Raw genomic sequence first — 19,598 nt, 5'->3', positions numbered from 1 at the left:
ATCAACAAGTAAATGGTTAAGGACAAATATTGAATTGATACCATCACCTTTTATACAGTCCAAAGAAAGCAAACCGTTCTGATCAGTCGAAGAGTAGGAAGGAAAGGGCTAGTCCAGGCATCTGCCCTTACCAAGTTGTAACAATACACACAAAATTATACATTGTAAACAGAAAACGTGTGCTAAAATTAATGTGGAAAGTATAATGCTAGTTACCCACCCTGTTAGCAGCAGTTTTCCAGAAACCTGAAGGTTGGCAGCACAATCTTCAAATGCACAATATCGTTCAAAATATGTCTGTTCAGAAAAGTAACAGATGCAAGAGTGAATACCCAATATGCAAAAAGAAACAGAGGGCATAAAACAAACCTCATCATGGTAAAGAACATTTTGAAGCAGCAATTGTGCCATTTATCTCTGAGACCATATCATTAACGGCATGGTTAGCACTGCTGCCTCACAGCGCCAGGGACCTGGGTTTGATTCCGGCCTCAGGTCAGCCTGTGCGGAGTCTGCACATTTTCCCTGTGTCTGTGTGGGTTTCCTCCGGGTGCTCCAGTTTCCCCCACAGCCCAAAGATGTGCGGGTTAGGTTGACTGGCCATGCTAAAATTGTCCCTTAGTGTCCTGAGATGCGTAGGTTAGAGGGATTAGCGGGTAAAATATGTAGGGATATGGGGATAGGCCTGGGTGGGATTGTGGTCGGTGCAGACTCGATGGGCCGAATGGCCTCTTTCTGCACTGTAGGGTTCTATGATTCTAGAGCGGTGGATGGGCCTGGGTAGGATGCTCTGTCGGAGAGTCGGCGCAGACTTGATGGGCCGAATGGCCTCCTTCTGCACTGAAGTGATTCTGGCACGATGGCAGAGTGGTTAGCATTGGTGCCACACAGCGCCAGGGATCCGGGTTCAATTCTGGCCTTGGGTGACTGTGCGGAGTTTGTATGTTGTCCCGATGTCTGTGTGGGTTTCCCCCAGGGTGCTCCGGTTTCCTCCCATACTCCGAAAATGTGCAGGTTAGGTTGATTGGCCATGCTAAATTGCCCCTTAGTGTCAGGGGGATTAGCAGGGTAAATATGTGGGGTTACAGGGATAGGGCCTGGGTGGGATTGTTGTTGATGCAGGCTCAATGAGCTGAATAGCCTCCTTTTGCACTGTAGGGATTCTATGGGCAGATGAAATTTATGGAAAAGATGCACATCCTCGTTATCTTCGCATCATGGTCTATAGGTGCATTGTGGTTCTGATATTGGCCTAGCAAAATGGAGGGTGAATACAGGCCCTCAAGTAGGTTCTCAGAGTGAGGGGAACAAAAGGAGGAGAGTGAGCACAAGCCAGCAACAGCCTACATTAGTGCAACGGAGGTAAGAGCAATATTCCTGTTCTTATTCCGTACATATTCAGGTATGCAAGCTTAAGTCTTCAATGGTCTTTGGCTGCTTCTTTAGGGATCACTGACCAGTTGCCATTGTCCCAACAGCATATGCCCCACTCAGTTTTTGTCTCATTTGGCATGGGTCTTGCAACAGACATTCAACCAGAGTAGCATAACTCTGCTTACCACAATGGTATCCAGCTCACTCTTAAAGGGAGGAGGTCAGGCTGACTCGAGACTGGTCCCTCTGACCCTGAATTGCACTCAGATATCAGTGTGACACCGTGCAATATCTATCCCTTTTACACTGGATAGTAGAAATAATCATTGTGTGCACACCTTGTTTTTGACTCCATTCATTTGGTTTTCTGTTTTTTGCAGGACAGGTTGAAGTGGAGGGAAAGTGTCCATGGATTCGTTCTTTATAATGTGCTTTCCCAGGGAATAGGATGCTTCAAAGTAGACCGGTGTTATAATATCTCTGACTTCCCTCTTTAAAAACAGAAAGCAGAGTTCAGTGTTTAATAGCAATACAAATGTCAACATTTTTTAGTGAAAGTCTATAGTAGATACTGTAAAAGGTGTTTTTATCATATTAAGAATCAGAGAGTGATAAAAGACTTCATGGGGCTGTTAAAGATTTCCCAGGGCAGATTCAGGTGGACTGCCAGAACATGACAGAGATTTTAAATGGTTCCTTTGCTTTGGCTTTACCTCTCTGTGCAATATTCAAACTTATTGGACATTCGACAAGGTAAATAAGCAGATCTATTTCTACAGTGAGCCAGCACCCAGAGCACATAAATTTATCACCAAAAGAATATATTTATTGTATACAAAGTAGAAAACAGAATACCGTATTAAAATTAACAATGGCAACAGAATCTACAAGTGTTCAAAATGCAGCTAAAAATCTACCTTGAGTGGCAAAGACTTCAGCCTGAGAGCAACATTGGATGCGAGGGGAAATGGACTGAGAATTACATCTATGGGTACTAGGTACCAAATGCATGAAATGCATTCTCTGTGGTGGGGGAGGGCAGTAGCTGAGGTCTTGGGAGGTTGGGGGAAGAGTTTTAGGATGGGGTATCTAGGGGAAGGCAAGTGGTCAAAATACATGCATTTGAAAACCAAACCCAATTCCAAGATAGCCACAATCCGGAATTTTACCAGCACACCCGCCCCGGAATCAGGGCGGGCGAGGCTTGCAGAACGGAATTCTCCATTGGCCTTGGGCGGGATTTTAAGAGCCTTGCCCAAGTGAGGTAGTCAAATACTGGCCGCACAGTTTAATGAAGGCAAGTTTGAATGCCTGAAATAACCTCGTCACCAAAGCTGGGGCTTTAATTAGTCCAGGTAGTCGGATACGTTGTTGTGTAATTAATATCCTCAGACGATGGTAATGGGGTCTTTTTGAATTGGCACATTTAAATTGAACATCTCCAGTGTGGGTTTTTCTGGGAAACAGGCCAATAAAACACAGGCTAGAATGAGCAGCATTTCAGATGGTTATTTAAACTTGTCATTGCCCCATCTGAATAAAATCTCACTTATTACAGCTGGTTTCCCAGTTGTCTCACAGACAAACATTTGCCACAGAGCTCGTGTTGATATGGATTTTTCTGACCTTTGGAGCTTCCAAAATGCTAAGTTCAGGACGAGAGGTCCATTGAGGATGTTTGAGAGTGCAAAGGCCATCCATCACAGTGACATTGTGCTGTGTTAGGATCAACATGTCCACAGGTGGAATGTGCACAGGAGGAGCAGACAGGGGTTAAGGGTCACAGAAGGCACTCCCCACATAACAGGGGTTACTGACATTCAGCTCCCTGGACCTCTCGGGGTAGCAGTGGAGGTTATCACGCCAGGTGATAGAAGACATCTACAGAGTCCCATAGGAAGACCTCTGCCCTGCCCGGAGGCCACACACTAGCAATGGCGATGAAAATCACCATGACTCTCAATACTTTCCCATCTGGTTCCTTCCAGCACGCTATCCAACACCTATCAAGGGTCTCAGTCTGCTGCATGTAAACCAGACAGTGGCTGGATTATTTTCTAGGTCAGAGGGTTAGATAATCTCCCCCTGTGATCGCACTAGCTGGAACCAGTGGGCACTCAGATTGACCAGTTTGGTTGCATTCCCACAGGTTCACAGTGCCACCGACTTCACAAATGTGGCAATCGAGTATCACCAGAGCAACCAGGAGAATCCACCGTCTCAAAGAGCCCCTGAGGGTCAGTATTTGTAAACACTGTGCACAGCTTGGAGAGTGGCTGCTCATGCTCAGTGGAGTTCTCAATCACCAGGTTAAAACCCCACTAACTGTCTCAGTGAACGTAGTGAAGTGCTAGTGCATGGAGGTAGATTTTGTGATAGTGCAACCTCAGAAGGAATGAAATCCTCTGAGGAATCATTTTTATGGATGACTTAAGATCAGTGTCCTATGCCCGAAGACCCGAGAAGAAAAAAGCAATAAGCTTAAGTTACGGAAGAGAAATCACCGTACACAGTCTTCCATAATTCAGACATTGATGAAATGCAGTAAGCATTTCTGTGTCAGATAATATTAATTTTGTCACCAGCTATCTGCAAATTTCCTGTCTCTTCATCTCTGAGAAAGAGCAACTCGGATCTCTCCACCTATCTCCAGGGAACCCACCTCTGCATCCGTGAACTGGACTATTTGTGACTGCCCACCTCCAGTCCTCTGCCCTTTCCTTGTATTTTGTACAATCTTCTCCTACAAGTAGTGAGGGAACCCATGAGAGTCCCATGAGTGATGGAGGTCAGGTGTTCACCCAATGGGTGCAGTGTACTCTGTGGGGTGACTATGAGGCAGATGGATCACATTGCTTTGGACAGAGTGACAATGGTGAATGGATAAAGTGGGGCGGAGGAGGGAGGGTGCTGAAGGACACACAGGGAGTGAAGGCTGGAAGAGGAGTGGGTGTGAAGAGTGATGCGATGGAGTGTGCTTGACAGGGCTAAAAGCAGGGCAGGTGCGCTTAAAGCACAGACGAGGCTGAATCAACAACTGGACTCAATTTCCCAAACTTTGTTAGGTCATTAAAATCAGTTCTGGTCTTGCATCAAAGTTTGGAGCACAGCCCTCCTGCTGTTCACCTTCAATGATCTCTCTTGATAAGAGAGGTTTTTTTCCTTCAAATTGCTGGAGGAATGTACAAATATACGGATTTGGAGCAGGAGTAGGCCACTCGGCCCCTCAAGCCTGCTCCACCACCATTCAATAAGATCATGGCTGATCTGATTGTAACCTCAACCTCTCATTCCTGCCTACCCCCAATAACTTTCCACCCCCTTGTTAATCAAAGATCTGTCTAACTCTGCCTTAAAATTATTCAAAGATATGTCGCTCCTGTCCTGATCGTATCCACCAGAGGTGCGGCAGTAAACCTGGGTGTTGCTTCTTTGCTCCATATGCAGCAATCATCATAGACACATCCCCACTCTTCCAATTCCCAGTTGCATGAACTCCCTTTAAACTACAGTGGAGGTCGCATCATCCCTGCTGGGCTTCCTGAAGACATAGTGCCCAGAATTCAAATCCATTGCTTCAATTCAGTTGCAATCTCAAATTCTGATCCGCTGCCATGATGTCCGGGTTTCACCCACACGTGCGCCGCCTTAAGATAACATCAGGGCCACTAATTCTGTTAACTTACCTGCTTAAATCAACTCCACACTGATCGCTTATGGGAGCATTTGGCAGACGGGAAATAGACTCGGAGAGCCGGAATTGCAGTGTCACCGGCTGTCACGTTAATGGGAAAATCTGATTAAAAACATGACAAAAGAGATGTCTCCAGATGTTGACACAATTAACATCGAAATCCCCAGAGGACCTGCTGACATAGAACTTTTGCATGGGAAGATGACAGGATATAGGGATTTTAATAAGGTATCATTTTGGAGTCAGGAAATTTCAGTCGACAATTATTTATTGGGAAAGTAGGCGAAGAGATGGCAAAATCCTGCAAACAGCAATCCCGGAAACTCCACTTTTTCTCTCTGTGCATGAACCCAATGATGTTGTCACAAGTATACAAACATGAATTTGATTGGGAAAGGATTGTCATCTCCTGCGATGCTGCCTACAGTTAAATACCAAATTAGCATTTAATATCTCGATAAAGAATCACACTTTGACAATGTATCAGAGAGTTACCATCACCCATGGAATTACATCACCATCTCGTGAATCCAAACATATTCGGAATATGGTGAAAAAACATAACCACTCACATCTGTTCCAGCATTTCCAGTATGGAATTGGAAAGACTAGAATAATGAACATGGGATGTGCTTTTCTTTTCCACAGTTCAGAGATAGAAATGCCAAACAGCAAATTCAGTGCTCCCACCAGAGAGCCAGTTCTTAGAATCATTGAATAGTAGAATGCCTACAGTGCAGAAAAAGGCCATTCAACCCATCGAGTCTGCACCGACGAGAATCCCACCCAGGCCCTATCCCCATAACCCCATGTATTTACCCTGCTAATCCTCCTGACACCAAGGGGCAATTTAGCATGACCAATCAACCTAACCCGCACATCTTTGGACTGCGGGAGGAAACCAGAGCACCCAGAGGAAACCCATGCAGACACGGGGAGAACATGTACACTCCACACAGACAGTGACCCGAGGCTGGGATTGAACCCGGGTCCCCGGCGCTTTGAGGCAGCAGTGCTAACCACTGTGCCACCGTGCCGTCCTTCAAAGGGAAGAATAAAGTACAGGGAAACAGCAAAAGCTGCAGGTCTGAAGTATCACAGCCCCTGACGTTTCTCTTTACAAATGTTGACCGGCCTGTTGTACATTTCCAGAGTGTGGTACGTAGGCTTCCACAAGTTACATTTAATATGCATTGCCAGAAAGGTTCCGAATCTGTGCCAAGTTATTTGGTGCCAGTTACAGCATTGCAATCAGCCTCAATGCCCTAGGTTGGCGACAGGAAAATGAGCCTGGGTCTTGGCTCCTCATTGCCGTCCAGTGAGCCTGAAACACATATATCAGATAAGTACAGCATTAGGAATGGATGTGATGCCCTCCTCAGCTGAACAGTCACCCAACAAGAGGCACAGAAGAGAAGAATGACAGTTAAGCAAGGTACATTAGGATGGGGTAGGTGAAGTGGCTGGCAACAGTGGAGCAGAATCGCACTAAAGAGTGCTTCACATAGTTAAATCAAAGAAAAGGAATTCATCTGATTTCTAACCACCTACTGTGCAAACTATCCCGAGCTGTTTATATAAGCAAGGTAAACAGCTTGAAGCTGTGACTATTACAATGCTGGACTTGATTAAATTATTCCCAGGTGCATGTGGTGACAGACAATGATTGTCCTTCCACATGCACACTGTTTCCATTCATACATACATGCTTGCTTTGACCTAAATTGAATGTCATTTAATCCGTATTAATTTTCCACAAGGTCTCTTATACATCTGCAGCACATTAACTAAATGTATCTAATTACCAATTGATTATTCTGGTCTCTGAATTGATATAACTTAAGTGCATTCTGGTGAGCACTTCATTTGGGAGATAATCAAACATTTATCCTCAACAGCTTCATCAGTAATGCACTGCACTTCAGGTAGCGACATGTTGATTCCATCCATTTTAAACAAAGAACAAAGAACAGTACAGCACAGGAAACAGGCCCTTCGGCCCTCCAAGCCTGTGCCGCTCCTTGGTCCAACTAGACCAATCGTTTGTATCCCTCCATTCCCAGGCTGCTCATGTGACTATCCAGGTAAGTCTTAAACGATGTCAGCGTGCCTGCCTCCACCACCCTACTTGGCAGCGCATTCCAGGCCCCCACCACCCTCTGTGTAAAAAACGTCCCTCTGATATCTGAGTTATACTTCGCCCCTCTCACCTTGAGCCCGTGACCCCTCGTGATCGTCACCTCCGACCTGGGAAAAAGCTTCCCACTGTTCACCCTATCTATACCCTTCATAATCTTGTACACCTCTATTAGATCTCCCCTCATTCTCCGTCTTTCCAGGGAGAACAACCCCAGTTTACCCAATCTCTCCTCATAGTTAAGACCCTCCATACCAGGCAACATCCTGGTAAACCTTCTCTGCACTCTCTCTAACGCCTCCACGTCCTTCTGGTAGTGCGGCGACCAGAACTGGACGCAGTACTCCAAATGTGGCCTAACCAGCGTTCTATACAGCTGCATCATCAGACTCCAGCTTTTATACTCTATACCCCGTCCTATAAAGGCAAGCATACCATTTTCCTTCTTCACCACCTTCTCCACCTGTGTTGCCACCTTCAAGGATTTGTGGACTTGCACACCTAGGTCCCTCTGTGTTTCTATACTCCTGATGACTCTGCCATTTATTGTATAACTCCTCCCTACATTATTTCTTCCAAAATGCATCACTTCGCATTTATCCGGATTAAACTCCACCTGCCACCTCTCCGCCCAATTTTCCAGCCTATCTATATCCTGCTGTATTGCCCGACAATGCTCATCGCTATCCGCAAGTCCAGCCATCTTCGTGTCATCCGCAAACTTGCTGATTACACCAGTTACACCTTCTTCCAAACTAACGGCACTGTTACCTGCTTCATTTCCTCTGACTCAGAAAGTGTGCATGGCAGACATTTTAAGAACCATGTGACACCTGAAATATTCTAAAGATTTCTCCATCTCTTGCTTTCACAAAATATAGCTTCTTATCATTTCAAAACGTTAACTTGATCAGGCGTCTTTAATTACAGTTTAAAGTTTATTTATTAGTTACAAGTAGGTTTACATTAACACTACAATGAAGTCACTGTGAAAATCCTCCAGTCGCCACTCCGGCACCTGTTCAGGTACACTGAGGGAGAATTTAGCATGGTCAATGCACCTAACCAACACGTCTTTCAGACTGTGGAAGGAAACGGGAGCACCCGGAGGAAACCCACGCAGACATGGGGAGAATGTGCAGACTCCGCACAGGCAGTGACCCAAGCCAGGAATCGAACTCGGGTCCCCGGCGCTGTGAGGCAGCAGTGCTAACCACAGTGCCAGCATGCTGGCCACACTGGTAGTATTTAATATTACAAACCATTTTTATTGTATTTCAGTTAATTAATGAAACCTTTCAGTTTGTTATTATTCAGCGGCGAACCTATCTGTAAATTAGAGGGGTATGCAGATAGGGATGGTATCCTCGGGGGGGGGGGGGCGGCTGGAAAGGCCATCTTCTGAGTTCATCCTCTTAGCAGTGAGCCTAGACTCTTAGCAACACATATTGAAAATTTAGACATGTGCTCACCAAGATTTCCTACCTATTAGAATCAACAGACAGGAGATTGTGAATAGTGCATATCTGGGAATTCCAATAAGTACTGTGGCAAACATAATTCCTCACTCAGCACATAAACTCACAAAGTTACCGCTCAAAAACATGGAATCAAATCCAGGCCTGACAGATTAAAAAGCGATAGTAGATGTTAAGGGCGGGATTTTCCGGCCGCGCTCACCCCAAGGTCAGGGTATCCCACTCGAGGTTAATAGACCTTCGCATGGTTCGTGTCCCGCCGCTACGATTCCCGTGGCAGGCAGGACTGGAAAATTCTGCCCTAAAAGTCTTAAGTAGGAGCACTGATCACAGTATTAATTACACATGGCAAGTCATGTGTAATGCTTTGACGAAGGGTCATCTGGACTCAAAACATCAGCTCTTTTCTCTCCTTACAGAGGATGCCAGACCTGCTGAGATTTTCCAGCATTTTCTCTTTCAGTACTAATCAACAGATGCATTCCCCAATTATAGGGAAAAAAAGGAAGTACTCTTAGCAGAAGGGGAGGTTATGGAGGATGGAAAGAAGATGGTAAATATTTTCATCAGACCCTTGATACACACAATTTCACAATTACTCCTGTTGGAAATGCAGGATGTTCAGATTGACACTTTATCCACCACAATGCTATTTTGGTGAATATAAAGAAGGTGATGACCATGTCTACATATTCTGGTGGCTGAGTGAAGAAATGCTCTGTCTTAGGCTGATTCTTTAATGACTATGACTAAGGTTAGGTCGACAAAGCTCGACATTTTTCCCGGTATCAGTCAGAGATATTGAGCCTGATTACAAAGCCAGCTACTATATAAATAAAAAGATCAGCCTTTCAGCAGGAGCGAATTGAAAACAGCGATACACCACTCTGTTGGATTATAATTTAATGCTACATTGTTTATACAGATCTGCTGAGTGAATAGTGCGAATGATGAAAATGAGAAACTGCAGTGAAATTCAGTTACAAATTTGTTTTCAATATTTGCAATAAAGTTATTGCTTATTTTTACAAAAAGGGCTTCTAGTCTGAGGTGAGGTTTAGGATCCCTGTGTAGTGTGCCCCTTGAGCAGCCTATGACAGGAACCACTGATAGAATTGGTCACAGAGGTGGTGCTATACTTGGAATTGGCAATCTTTGATGCTGAGGAAAGCCCTCTTAATAAACCAATTAGGCAGTGGGCATGTCCATGTGTAATGCAGGTGGTGAAATATGTCGATGCAGTTTGTCATGTGCAGAACAGAGGAAAAGTGAGGAAAAGATTTGGGAGACTGAGGATGGCTGTCTTGGAAAGATTGGCTAATGGGTGCCCACTCAAAGGAAATAAATGCCTTCATAAATGCCTGTCGGCTTCCCATCCTTCAGAAACTTAAACTCATTCACAGCTCTGATTCTTGTATCCTATCGCGCACCTAATTCCTTTACCCATTGTTGGCAGCACGATGGCACAGTGGTTAGCACTGTTGCCTCACAACGTCAGGGACCCGGGTTTGATTCCCGGCTTGGATCACTGTCAGTGTGGAGTCTGCACGTTCTCCCTGTATCTGCGTGGGTTTCCTCTGGGTGCTCCAGTTTCCTCCCACAGTCCAAAGATGTGCAGGTTAGGTGGATTGGCCATGCTAAATTGCCTCGTAGTGTCCCAAGATGTGTAGGTTAGATGGATTAGCGGAGTAAGTATGTGAAGTTACAGGGATGGGGCCTGGGTGGGTGCTCTGTTGGGAAGCAGGCTTGGTAGTAGGCTTTTGTGGGATCATAGAATAGTACTGTGCGGAAGGAGGCCATTCGGCCCATCAAGTCTGCACCGACAACAATCCCCCCAGGCTCTTTTCCCACAACTCCATGCATTTACCCTGCTAGTCCCCCTGACACTAAGGAGCAATTTAGCACGACCAATCCACCTAACCCGCACATCTTTGGACTGTGGGAGGAAATCGGAGCACCCGGAGGAAACCCATGCAGACATGGGGAGAAACCCCACACAGCCACCAAAGGCTGGAACTGAACCTGGGTTCCTGACACTGTGAAGCAGCAGTGCTAACCACTGTGCCACCGTGTGGCCTTTCCTCTTGATCTTTGCAGGGCTGACATCCAATTAGATGGTGTGGGTCGGGATGAAGGGTCTGAGACCCAAGTGAGGACTAAGTATTGAAAAGCCATCGGCTGCATTCCAGAATCATCACTGCTGCAACACCCAGTATGCAAATGAATGAGGTGCTCATTTGTGGGTGTAAAAGGAGATGTAGAATGGGTTACAGAAAGGGGGAAAAGCAGCCCCTCGATCCCATTGGAGGTGACATTGCAAGCAGGCAGGGTAATGAGAATGGTGGTCTTTCTGGTTGGAGGTTGGTGAGCAGCTGGAGTGTGCTGGACAGCACGTGAATCCAGTGCAGAGAAAGGCTCAATGGTCTCTTGAGAAAAGGGTCATAAAATTCTAGGCTGGCAGCTATCACTGCCTGACCTCAGCAGGCTCCAGCACGGAGAGCCTCTGAGGCACACAGTTTACAGTCAGCCATGAAAAGGTCTCCAGCACCTCCTGAGCTACCCATCTCCACAGACAATGCCAACACTCCTCGGCAATGTGCTGCATTAGCATGCCCCATCCCACAGTGACAAACCGGCCCCCATTCTCCAATGCTTTAGCCCAGCAATGTCCTACGTGGAGAATTTCCAATTCATCAGCTGGGGGCTGTGATAATCAGCAGGAGGTTTCCTTGCCCATGTCTGACCTGATGTCGGGAGATCTCATGGGTCCCAGAGTCAATGCTGAGGACTCTCAGGGGCTGTTTCCTCCCGACTGTCTACCACTGTGCCCCCTGCCACCTCTGCTGGGTCTGTCTTTCAGGTAGAGCTGGACATACCCAGGGAGGGTGATGGCGGTGCCTGGGATATTGTTTGTCACGTATGATTCCGTGAGGAAACAGATGCACAGCGATGATGGCAATGGGGCCTTTGCCCACAGCAGCCCCAGGTCATGTCTTAGCCAGTGCTCCCAGTGACAGAGACCCAGCTGCTAACCTTGAATCCCAGGACTGAGGCTGTGGGTGGGCCAGCCCTGGGCTGGGCCTCACTGACCCCCCAGCCCGAGGGAGCATTGTCAAAGTCAGGAAATGAGTAGGCCCCCTCCAGCCTTGCTTCAGCCACTGGCAGTATCACACAGGGGGAAGAGGACGAGGAGGCTGGAACAATCTTCACTGCACCAAGTCTGGCAGATCTTCGAATGCGAGTGAAAAATAATAAACTTTCATTTCAAAGAGTACATTGTTTTCCATCGGTACATGTCACAGTGTTGTTTATTTAGCAGCCACACTGAGCAGGAGGAGGTGTCGAAATGGCAGCAGGCTCTCGGGCGAGAAGGTAATGGGTTGAATGGAATGTAGTGAGTGGCACTCAGTCTGATTGTGGAAAGGAGATGATGTGAATCACATCACTAAACATGAACCACTGGACAATAGGCGGCAATAGGAGGGTGGAAAGGGGGTTGAGCGAGTGAGGGAAGGGGTGAAGGAGGGAGGGGTGAGCAGTGGGAGAGAGTTGAGCGGGTGAGTGAGTGAGAGAATGAGAGGATGAGCGAGTGGGTGAGGGGGCGGGCGAGTGGGTGAGGGGGCGGGCAAGTGGGTGAGGGGGCGGGCGAGTGGGTGAGGGGGCGGGCGAGCGGGTGAGGGGGCGGGCGAGCGGGTGAGGGGGCGGGCGAGCGGGTGAGGGGGCGGGCGAGCGGGTGAGGGGGCGGGCGAGCGGGAGAGGGGGCGGGCGAGCCGGAGGGGGCGAGCGGGGGAGGGGGCGAGCGGGGGAGGGGGCGGGCGAGCGGGGGAGGGGGCGGGCGAGCCGGAGGGGGCGAGCGGGGAGGGGGCGGGCGAGCGGGGGAGGGGGCGGGCGAGCGGGGGAGGGGGCGGGCGAGCGGGGGAGGGGGCGGGCGAGCGGGGGAGGGGGCGGGCGAGCGGGGGAGGGGGCGGGCGAGCGGGGAGGGGGCGGGCGAGCGGGTGAGGGGGCGGGCGAGCGGGTGAGGGGGGCGAGCGGGGTGAGGGGGCGGCGAGCGGGTGAGGGGCGGGCGAGCGGGTGAGGGGGCGGGCGAGCGGGTGAGGGGGCGGGCGAGCGGGTGAGGGGGCGGGCGAGTGGGTGAGGGGGTGGGCGAGGGGGCGGGCGAGCGGGTGAGGGAGCGGGCGAGCGGGGGAGGGGCCGGGCGAGCGGGTGAGGGGGCGGGCGAGCGGGTGAGGGGGCGGGCGAGCGGGGGAAGGGGCGGGCGAGCGGGTGAGGGGGCGGGCGAGCGGGTGAGGGGGCGGGCGAGCGGGTGAGGGGGCGGGCGAGCGGGTGAGGGGGCGGCGAGCGGGTGAGGGGGGCGGGCGAGCGGGTGAGGGGGGCGGCGGCGGGTGAGGGGGGCGGGCGAGCGGGTGAGGGGGGCGGGCGAGGGGGTGAGGGGGCGGGCGGGCGCGTGGGCGAGGGGGCGGGCGAGGGGGCGAGCGGGCGAGGGGGCGGGCGAGGCTGCGGGCGAGCGGGCGAGGGGGCGGGCGAGCGGGCGAGGGGGCGGGCGAGCGGGCGAGGGGGCGGGCGAGCGGGCGAGGGGGCGGCGCGCGGGCGAGGGGGCAGGCGAGGGGGCGAGGGGGCGGGCGAGCGGGTGAGGGGGCGGGCGAGCGGGTGAGGGGGCGGGCGAGCGGGTGAGGGGGCGGGCGAGCGGGTGAGGGGCGGGCGAGCGGGTGAGGGGGCGGGCGAGCGGGTGAGGGGGGCGAGCGGGTGAGGGGGGCGGCGAGCGGTGAGGGGGGCGGCGAGCGGGTGAGGAGGCGGGCGAGCGGGTGAGGGGGCGGGCGAGCGGGTGAGAGAGGCGGCGAGCAGGTGAGGGGGGCGGGCGAGCGGGTGAGGGGGCGGGCGAGCGGGTGAAGGGGCGGATGAGAGGGCGGGCGAGCGGGTGAGGGGGCGGGCGAGCGGGTGAGGGGGCGGGCGAATGGGTGAGGGGGCGGGCGAATGGGTGAGGGGGCGGGCGAGCGGGTGAGGGGGCGGGCGAATGGGTGAGGGGGCGGGCGAGCGGGTGAGGGGGCGGGCGAGGGGGTGAGGGGGCGGGCGAGCGGGTGAGGGGGCGGAGAGCGCGTGAGGGGGCGGGAGAGGGGTGAGGGGCGGGCGAGCGGGTGAGGGAGCGGGTGAGGGCGGGCGGGCGGGTGAGGTGGCGGGCGGGCGGGTGCGGGGGCGGGCGAGCGGTGTGCGGGGGCGGGCGAGCGGGTGAGGGGGCGGGCGAGCGGGTGAGGCGGCGGGCGAGCGGGTGAGGGGGCGGGCGAGCGGGTGAGGGGGCGGGCGAGCCGGAGAGGGGGCGGGCGAGCGGGGGAGGGGGCGGGCGAGCGGGGAGGGGGCGGGAGCGGGGAGGGGGCGGGCGAGCGGGGGAGGGGGCGGGCGAGCGGGGAGGGGGCGGGCGAGCGGGGGAGGGGGCGGGCGAGCGGGTGAGGGGGCGGGCGAGCGGGTGAGGGGGCGGGCGAGCGGGTGAGGGGGCGGGCGAGCGGGTGAGGGGGCGGCGAGCGGGTGAGGGGGCGGGCGAGCGGGTGAGGGGGCGGGCGAGCGTGGGAGGGGGCGGGCGAGCGGGGGAGGGGGCGGGCGAGCGGGGGAGGGGGCGGGCGAGCGGGGGAGGGGGCGGGCGAGCGGGGGAGGGGGCGGGCGAGCGGGCGAGGGGGCGGGCGAGCGGGCGAGGGGGCGGGCGAGCGGGCGGGCGGGCGGGCGAGGGGGCGGGCGGGCGGGCGAGGGGGCGGGGCGGGCGGGCGAGGGGGCGGGCGAGCGGGCGAGGGGGCGGGCGAGCGGGCGAGGGGCGGGCGAGCGGGCGAGGGGGCGGGCGAGCGGGCGAGGGGGGCGGGCGAGCGGGCGAGGGGGGCGGGCGAGCGGGTGAGGGGGGCGGGCGAGCGGGTGAGGGGGGCGGGGTGGCGAGGGGGTGAGGGGGCGGCGAGCGGGTGAGGGGGCGGGCGAGCGGGTGAGGGGGGCGGTGAGGGGGGGCGGGCAGCGGGTGAGGGGGCGGGCGAGCGGGTGAGGGGGGGCGAGCGGGTGAGGGGCGGGCGAGCGGGTGAGGGGCGGGCGAGCGGGTGAGGGGGCGGGCGAGCGGGTGAGTGGGCGGGCGAGCGGTGAGGGGGCGGGCGAGCTGGTGAGGGGGCGGGCGAGCGGGTGAGGGAGCGGGTGAGGGCGGGCGGGCGGGTGCGGGGGCGGGCGAGCGGGTGCGGGGGCGGGCGAGCGGGTGAGGGGGCGGCGAAGCCGGAGGGGGCGAGCGGGGGAGGGGGCGGGCGAGCGGGGGAGGGGGCGGGGCGAGCGGGGGAGGGGGCGGGCGAGCGGGGGAGGGGCGGGCGAGCGGGGGAGGGGGCGGGCGAGCGGGTGAGGGGGGCGGGCGAGCGGGTGAGGGGGGCGAGCGGGTGAGGGGGCGGCGAGCGGGTGAGGGGGCGGGCGAGCGGGTGAGGGGGCGGGCGAGCGGGTGAGGGGCGGGCGAGCGGGTGAGGGGGGCGGGCGAGTGGGTGAGGGGGTGGGCGAGGGGGCGGGCGAGCGGGTGAGGGAGCGGGCGAGCGGGGGAGGGGCCGGGCGAGCGGGTGAGGGGCGGGCGAGCGGGTGAGGGGGCGGGCGAGCGGGTGAGGGGCGGGCGAGCGGGTGAGGGGGCGGGCGAGCGGGTGAGGGGCGGGCGAGCGGGTGAGGGGGCGGGCGAGCGGGTGAGGGGGCGGCGAGCGGGTGAGGGGGGCGGGCGAGCGGGTGAGGGGGGCGGGCGAGCGGGTGAGGGGGGCGGGCGAGCGGGTGAGGGGGGCGGGCGAGGGGGTGAGGGGGCGGGCGGGCGCGTGGGCGAGGGGGCGGGCGAGGGGGCGAGCGGGCGAGGGGGCGGGCGAGGCTGCGGGCGAGCGGGCGAGGGGGCGGGCGAGCGGGCGAGGGGGCGGGCGAGCGGGCGAGGGGGCGGGCGAGCGGGCGAGGGGGCGGGCGTGCGGGCGAGGGGGCAGGCGAGGGGGCGAGGGGGCGGGCGAGCGGGTGAGGGGGCGGGCGAGCGGGTGAGGGGCGGGCGAGCGGGTGAGGGGGCGGGCGAGCGGGTGAGGGGCGGGGCGAGCGGGTGAGGGGGGCAGCGAGCGGGTGAGGGGGGCGGGAGCGGGTGAGGGGGCGGCGAGGCGGTGAGGGAGGCGGGCGAGCGGGTGAGGGGGCGGGCGAGCGGGTGAGAGAGGCGGCGAGCAGGTGAGGGGGGCGGGCGAGCGGGTGAGGGGCGGGCGAGCGGGTGAAGGGGCGGATGAGAGGGCGGGCGAGCGGGTGAGGGGGCGGGCGAGCGGGTGAGGGGGCGGGCGAATGGGTGAGGGGGCGGGCGAATGGGTGAGGGGGCGGGCGAGCGGGTGAGGGGGCGGGCGAATGGGTGAGGGGGCGGGCGAGCGGGTGAGGGGGCGGGCGAGGGGGTGAGGGGCGGGCGAGCGGGTGAGGGGGCGGGAGAGCGCGTGAGGGGCGGGAGAGCGGGTGAGGGGGCGGGCGAGCGGGTGAGGGAGCGGGTGAGGGCGGGCGGGCGGGTGAGGTGGCGGGCGGGCGGGTGCGGGGGCGGGGCGAGCGGGGCGGGCGGGGCGAGCGGGTGAGGCGGCGGGCGAGCGGGTGAGGGGGCGGGCGAGCGGGTGAAGGGGGCGGGCGAGCCGGAGAGGGGGCGGGCGAGCGGGGAGGGGGCGGGCGAGCGGGGAGGGGGCGGGCGAGCGGGGGAGGGGGCGGGCGAGCGGGGGAGGGGGCGGGCGAGCGGGGGAGGGGCGGGCGAGCGGGTGAGGGGGCGGGCGAGCGGGGGAGGGGGGCGGGCGAGCGGGTGAGGGGGGCGGGCGAGCGGGTGAGGGGGGGGCGAGCGGGTGAGGGGGCGCGCGGTGAGGGGGCGGGCGAGCGGGTGAGGGGCGGGCGAGCGGGTGAGGGGGCGGGCGAGCGGGCGGGGGGCGGGCGAGCGGGCGAGGGGCGGGCGCGCGGGCGAGGGGGCGGGCGAGGGGGCGAGGGGGCGGGCGAGCGGGTGAGGGGGGGGCGAGCGGGTGAGGGGGCGGGCGAGCGGGTGAGGGGGCGGGCGAGCGGGTGAGGGGGCGGGCGAGCGGGTGAGGGGGGCGGCGAGCGGGTGAGGGGGCGGCGAGCGGGTGAGGGGCGCGAGCGGGTGAGGGAGGCGGGCGAGCGGGTGAGGGGCGGGCGAGCGGGTGAGGGGCGGGCGAGCGGGTGAGAGAGGCGGCGAGCGGGTGAGGGGGGCGGGCGAGCGGGTGAGGGGGCGGGCGAGCGGGTGAAGGGGCGGGTGAGAGGGCGGGCGAGCGGGTGAGGGGGCGGGCGAGCGGGTGAGGGGGCGGGCGAATGGGTGAGGGGGCGGGCGAATGGGTGAGGGGGCGGGCGAGCGGGTGAGGGGGCGGGCGAATGGGTGAGGGGGCGGGCGAGCGGGTGAGGGGGCGGGCGAGGGGGTGAGGGGGCGGGCGAGCGGGTGAGGGGGCGGGAGAGCGGGTGAGGGGCGGGAGAGCGGGTGAGGGGGCGGGCGAGCGGGTGAGGGAGCGGGTGAGGGCGGGCGGGCGGGTGAGGTGGCGGGCGGTGGGTGGGGGGGGCGGCGAGCGGGTGCGGGGCGGGCGAGCGGGTGAGGGGGCGGGCGAGCGGGTGAGGGGGCGGGCGAGCGGGTGAGGCGGCGGGCGAGCGGGTGAGGGGGCGGGCGAGCGGGTGAGGGGGCGGGCGAGCCGGAGAGGGGGCGGGCGAGCGGGGGAGGGGCGGGCGAGCGGGGGAGGGGGCGGGCGAGCGGGGGAGGGGGCGGGCGAGCGGGGGAGGGGGGCGGGCGAGCGGGGGAGGGGGGCGGGCGAGCGGGTGAGGGGGCGGGCGAGCGGGTGAGGGGGGGCGGGCGAGCGGGGTGAGGGTGGGCGGGCGAGCGGGGTGAGGGCGGGCGAGCGGGTGAGGGGGGCGGGCGAGCGGGTGAGGGGGGGGCGAGCGGGTGAGGGGGCGGCGAGCGGGTGAGGGGGCGGGCGAGCGGGTGAGGGGGCGGGCGAGCGGGTGAGGGGGCGGGCGAGCGGGTGAGGGGGCGGGCGAGCGGGTGAGGGGGCGGGCGAGCGGGTGAGGGGGCGGGTGAGGGGGTGGGCGAGGGGCGGGCGAGGGGGCGGGCGAGCGGGGGAGGGGGCGGGCGAGCGGGGGAGGGGGCGGGCGAGCGGGGGAGGGGGCGGGCGAGCGGGCGGGCGAGCGGGTGAGGGGGCGGGCGAGCGGGTGAGGGGGCGGGCGAGCGGGTGAGGGGGCGGGCGAGCGGGTGAGGGGGCGGGCGAGCGGGTGAGGGGGCGGGCGAGCGGGTGAGGGGGCGGGCGAGCGGGTGAGGGGGGCGGCGGGTGGCGAGGGGGTGAGGGGGCGGCGAGCGGGTGAGGGGGGCGGGCGAGCGGGTGAGGGGGGCGGGTGAGGGGGGCGGGCGAGCGGGTGAGGGGGCGGGCGAGCGGGTGAGGGGGCGGGCGAGCGGGTGAGGGGGCGGGCGAGCGGGTGAGGGGGCGGGCGAGCGGGCGAGGGGGCGGGCGAGCGGGTGAGTGGGCGGGCGAGCGGTGAGGGGGCGGGCGAGCTGGTGAGGGGGCGGGCGAGCGGGTGAGGGTGCGGGTGAGGGCGGGCGGGCGGGTGCGGGGGCGGGCGAGCGGGTGCGGGGGCGGGCGAGCGGGTGAGGGGGCGGGCGAGCCGGAGGGGGCGAGCGGGGGAGGGGGCGGGCGAGCGGGGGAGGGGGCGGGCGAGCGGGGGAGGGGGCGGGCGAGCGGGGGAGGGGGCGGGCGAGCGGGAGAGGGGGCGGGCGAGCGGGAGAGGGGGCGGGCGAGCGGGAGAGGGGGCGGGCGAGCGGGAGAGGGGGCGGGCGAGCGGGAGAGGGGGCGGGCGAGCGGGAGAGGGGGCGGGCGAGCGGGTGAGGGGGCGGGCGAGCGGGTGAGGGGGCGGGCGAGCGGGTGAGGGGGCGGGCGAGCGGGTGAGGGGGCGGGCGAGCGGGTGAGGGGGCGGGCGAGCGGGTGAGGGGGCGGGCGAGCGGGGGAGGGGGCGGGCGAGCGGGGGAGGGGGCGGGCGAGCGGGGGAGGGGGCGGGCGAGCGGGGGGGAGGGGGCGGGCGAGCGGGGGAGGGGGCGGGCGAGCGGGCGAGGGGGCGGGCGAGCGGGCGAGGGGGCGGGCGAGCGGGCGGGCGGGCGGGCGAGGGGGCGGGCGGGCGGGCGAGGGGGCGGGCGGGCGGGCGAGGGGGCGGGCGAGCGGGCGAGGGGGCGGGCGAGCGGGCGAGGGGGCGGGCGAGCGGGCGAGGGGGCGGGCGAGCGGGCGAGGGGGGCGGGCGAGCGGGCGAGGGGGGCGGGCGAGCGGGTGAGGGGGGCGGGCGAGCGGGTGAGGGGGCGGGCGAGCGGGTGAGGGGGGCGGCGGGTGGCGAGGGGGTGAGGGGGCGGCGAGCGGGTGAGGGGGGCGGGCGAGCGGGTGAGGGGGGCGGGTGAGGGGGGCGGGCGAGCGGGTGAGGGGGCGGGCGAGCGGGTGAGGGGGCGGGCGAGCGGGTGAGGGGGCGGGCGAGCGGGTGAGGGGGGCGGGCGAGCGGGTGAGGGGGCGGGCGAGCGGGTGAGTGGGCGGGCGAGCGGTGAGGGGGCGGGCGAGCTGGTGAGGGGGCGGGCGAGCGGGTGAGGGAGCGGGTGAGGGCGGGCGGGCGGGTGCGGGGGCGGGCGAGCGGGTGCGGGGGCGGGCGAGCGGGTGAGGGGGCGGGCGAGCCGGAGGGGGCGAGCGGGGGAGGGGGCGGGCGAGCGGGGGAGGGGGCGGGCGAGCGGGGGAGGGGGCGGGCGAGCGGGGGAGGGGGCGGGCGAGCGGGGGAGGGGGCGGGCGAGCGGGTGAGGGGGGCGGGCGAGCGGGTGAGGGGGGGCGAGCGGGTGAGGGGGCGGCGAGCGGGTGAGGGGGCGGGCGAGCGGGTGAGGGGCGGCGAGCGGGTGAGGGGGCGGGCGAGCGGGTGAGGGGGCGGGCGAGTG

The 19,598-nt window shown here is 61.1% G+C and overlaps 1 protein-coding gene across 3 annotated transcripts in view; it reads right to left on the bottom strand.

Annotated features, from left to right (window-relative positions):
• The window catches only part of itga4 (integrin alpha 4), a 162,476-nt gene that overhangs the window by 63,414 nt on the left and 79,464 nt on the right, over window positions 1-19,598 (bottom strand). For all 3 annotated transcript variants that reach the window (XM_078228518.1, XM_078228515.1, XM_078228516.1), the window contains 2 exons: window positions 1,713-1,865; window positions 221-297 (listed from right to left, as the gene is read on the bottom strand). In XM_078228518.1, coding sequence (XP_078084644.1) covers window positions 221-297; window positions 1,713-1,865 — 230 coding nt within the window. The remainder of the gene's footprint in view (window positions 1-220; window positions 298-1,712; window positions 1,866-19,598) is intronic.

The sequence above is a fragment of the Mustelus asterias genome, chromosome 14, assembly GCF_964213995.1.
Source record: "Mustelus asterias chromosome 14, sMusAst1.hap1.1, whole genome shotgun sequence".
Classification (NCBI taxonomy): Eukaryota; Metazoa; Chordata; class Chondrichthyes; order Carcharhiniformes; family Triakidae; genus Mustelus; species Mustelus asterias.
This window is presented reverse-complemented; position numbering and strand designations above follow the sequence as displayed.